At 38.1% G+C, this 2,636-nt stretch overlaps 1 protein-coding gene across 1 annotated transcript; it reads left to right on the top strand.

Annotated features, from left to right (window-relative positions):
- The first annotated feature begins 279 nt into the window (after positions 1 to 279).
- On the top strand, positions 280 to 1,683 carry LOC116164608. The gene is made up of 5 exons (XM_031478801.1): positions 280 to 411; positions 945 to 1,025; positions 1,081 to 1,241; positions 1,290 to 1,394; positions 1,449 to 1,683. The coding sequence occupies exons 2-5, from the start codon at positions 956 to 958 to the stop codon at positions 1,500 to 1,502; spliced, it is 390 nt and encodes a 129-aa protein (XP_031334661.1). The 5' UTR covers positions 280 to 411; positions 945 to 955; the 3' UTR covers positions 1,503 to 1,683.
- Positions 1,684 to 2,636: the final 953 nt, after the last annotated feature.

Raw genomic sequence — 2,636 nt, 5'->3', positions numbered from 1 at the left:
GGATGCTTGCGTTTACTTTTAAATTCTGATAGTGGTCTATAAAAAAAAATTATTTTTGTCGTGACAATATGGAGATTTAATCTATTTTTGTATTCTTATAATAATAAATCGGCTGTGTACTTATGTTCTCAAATCATTGCGTGCATTAACAGTCTTTCTTAGGGATTCTCATTGACGCGATTTACCAATTACAAAACATGCAAGTGTACGTAATGTGGAGTATAGATTTTTACTTATCCAGTTAGGATAACGCTTTACTTTGACTATATAAACAAGCACTATTTTGTTATGATGCACTCATTTTGTAGCCTGCCAATAGGTATCATAGTCCTGGCAAAAAGCGGTACCTACTACTTGTCTGTTGGTTACAAATAATTATTCCATCACGTATCATCTCTTCAGTGCAATTTGGCAAGTGTTGATATTGTTCTTTATTATTATTGTAGTACCTATCCCTTCTCGTCATTATTAATTGAATATTTTGTTTGGAAATGTTGGCTTTACATATAATTTTCCAGCTATAGCATGTAAAGCCTCGTTTAAAATAGGTGTAAGTAGGTTAATTTATTAGACTTAATTTAACAGTAGGTCGGGAGGTTTCTGTAGTTTAATGTAAGGTAGAGTTGTCATTTATTCCCTTGAAGGGTCGTTTATGATTTTTAGCCCTCTCAAGTAATTCATCAGTTCTTTCATGATCCAAACCCAAACCTAGTTTTGTGTGATGGACCAAACCGTTTATTGTAATATTCAATCTGTTGTACGGAATATGAAAAATATATAACAACATAAAGCAGGACAAATTATAATCATTCCCGATGAGTGTGCTTTGAGAAAGGTCACCGATGAGATCACTGAAACCTCGTAGATTGTATTGAAGTTACCACTCCCAAACTTAATTAGTAATCTTCATAGGTTCATTACACAATTTTTTATACTTTTCACAGAAAGAGACGCTATGGTTCAAATCACTGGAAAATACAAGCTTCAGAAATGCGAAAACGCCTCCGAATTTACCAATGCCATAGGTAAGTGGGGAAATTAAAAATTTCCATTTCTTATAACAAATCGTTCAAATTTCAGGCGTTCCGGCCCATGCCGACAAATTGTCAGATCCGGGACTAGAAGTGAATGTGACTTTAGACGGAAAAGTATATACCTTTGATTATGGATTTACCAGATTTCGGGTCATGTTGGATCAGGAATGGATAGAACCTCTAATAGCATGTCCAGTGAAGCTGAAGGTTAGTAGACCTATCTAGGAATACAACTGCGAGAGAACTCTTTTCCAGAATACTGCGAAACTTGACGGAAACACTCTGACTGTGTCTACGACTGCGGATGATGGTCGATATGGAACCAGGGTTTACGATTTTACCCAAAAGGGATTCGTGCAAGTAAGATCTTTGCTCCTAGACCGTTTATGTGGTAAACACGTTTTCGATTTGCAGACTCTTACCGTTATGAATGTAACAGCTAAACGTCATTTTGCAAGAGTTAACTGAGAAGCTATTCCGGTTACTGCGTACGCTTTTGTGTCTGTTGTGTTCCCTTGGCAATATTTCAAATTTGTGCCCAATTTAATCACCCAGTGTACTAAAATTTTAATATTATATTTGTTAAGTACTCATTTATAAACAATCATAACCGTAAATAGTTAGTTATTAAATATTAATCTCAAACAAATGTCTAAAATATGTTATGTTATGCATGTGACGACTTGCCATTTATTGTGACCGATGAAACTACTAAATTACTAAATTGTTTCTATAAATGGTTTGTGTATAGGGTTGGCAGAAGGAGAATCTGAGAGGGTGTTGCTTAAAGTTTCTATCCTACTTTGTTCAGTCGCTGTCATGGAGTGGACGGAGATGCGGTTGAATCTTACTTTTCTAATGGTCTTCCATCATCGCTAGGCAACGTGGATTCCGTGCCCGTGACGGTTTTCCTTGCTCAGGACCAATTGTTTTATAGGTAAATGACTTCACAGAAGCTGATGATGTGAAGAAGAAGAAATCTGGAATTCCAAGAACAGTTAGATCATCTCAAAACATTGACTTGGTAATCCGTTCCGTTCTGCAATCTCCTAATATAAGCGTTCTGCTTGTTAACAACCAGCAGCTCTTGAGATTTCTGCCGTTTAATCAGACGAATCCTTCATGAGGAACTGAACTTTTACCCCTACACATTGGCAGTGGTACATCCATCGTGATTTTGCTGTTCGTCCTCGAACGCCATAGTTTTGTTCACTGATGAGGCTCATTTCCATCTTTAGGGATGTGTCAATAAGAAGAACACAAACGTTTTTAGACCCCTGCCAGCTTCATCAACGTCCTTTACATTCGGAACGTGTTGCTGCTCGGTGTGCGATATCGCGAGTTGGTTTTTTTAAGAGAACAACCAAGCAGTCACTGTGACTGCAGACCGATATGTTAACACGGTTCAAGAATTTTTCTTTCCAGCATTTGAAGAAATGGGCGTGGGAGAAATGTGGTTCTAGAATCACGATGCCACGGCACACACCGCATGAGGGTTAATGACAGTTTTGCGGCAACACTTTCCAGGACGACGATCTGCGTTGGTCGGCGCGGCCTTCTGCCACTACTTTCAGCGGAATTCTGGATTCTGGATCACGATAG

Source organism: Photinus pyralis, unplaced genomic scaffold, assembly GCF_008802855.1.
Source record: "Photinus pyralis isolate 1611_PpyrPB1 unplaced genomic scaffold, Ppyr1.3 Ppyr1.4_LG2, whole genome shotgun sequence".
NCBI classification, from domain to species: Eukaryota; Metazoa; Arthropoda; class Insecta; order Coleoptera; family Lampyridae; genus Photinus; species Photinus pyralis.
The sequence above is the reverse complement of the archived record's forward strand: the minus strand, read 5'-3'. Positions and strand labels throughout refer to the sequence as shown.

Coding starts and splice junctions, on each gene's coding strand:
- LOC116164608 (XM_031478801.1), top strand. CDS start 956: ATGGTTCAAATCACTGGAAAATACAAGCTTCAGAAATGCGAAAACGCC. Junction 1,026..1,080: donor CGAATTTACCAATGCCATAG/GTAAGTGGGGAA, acceptor TTCAAATTTCAG/GCGTTCCGGCCCATGCCGAC. Junction 1,395..1,448: donor CCCAAAAGGGATTCGTGCAA/GTAAGATCTTTG, acceptor TTCGATTTGCAG/ACTCTTACCGTTATGAATGT.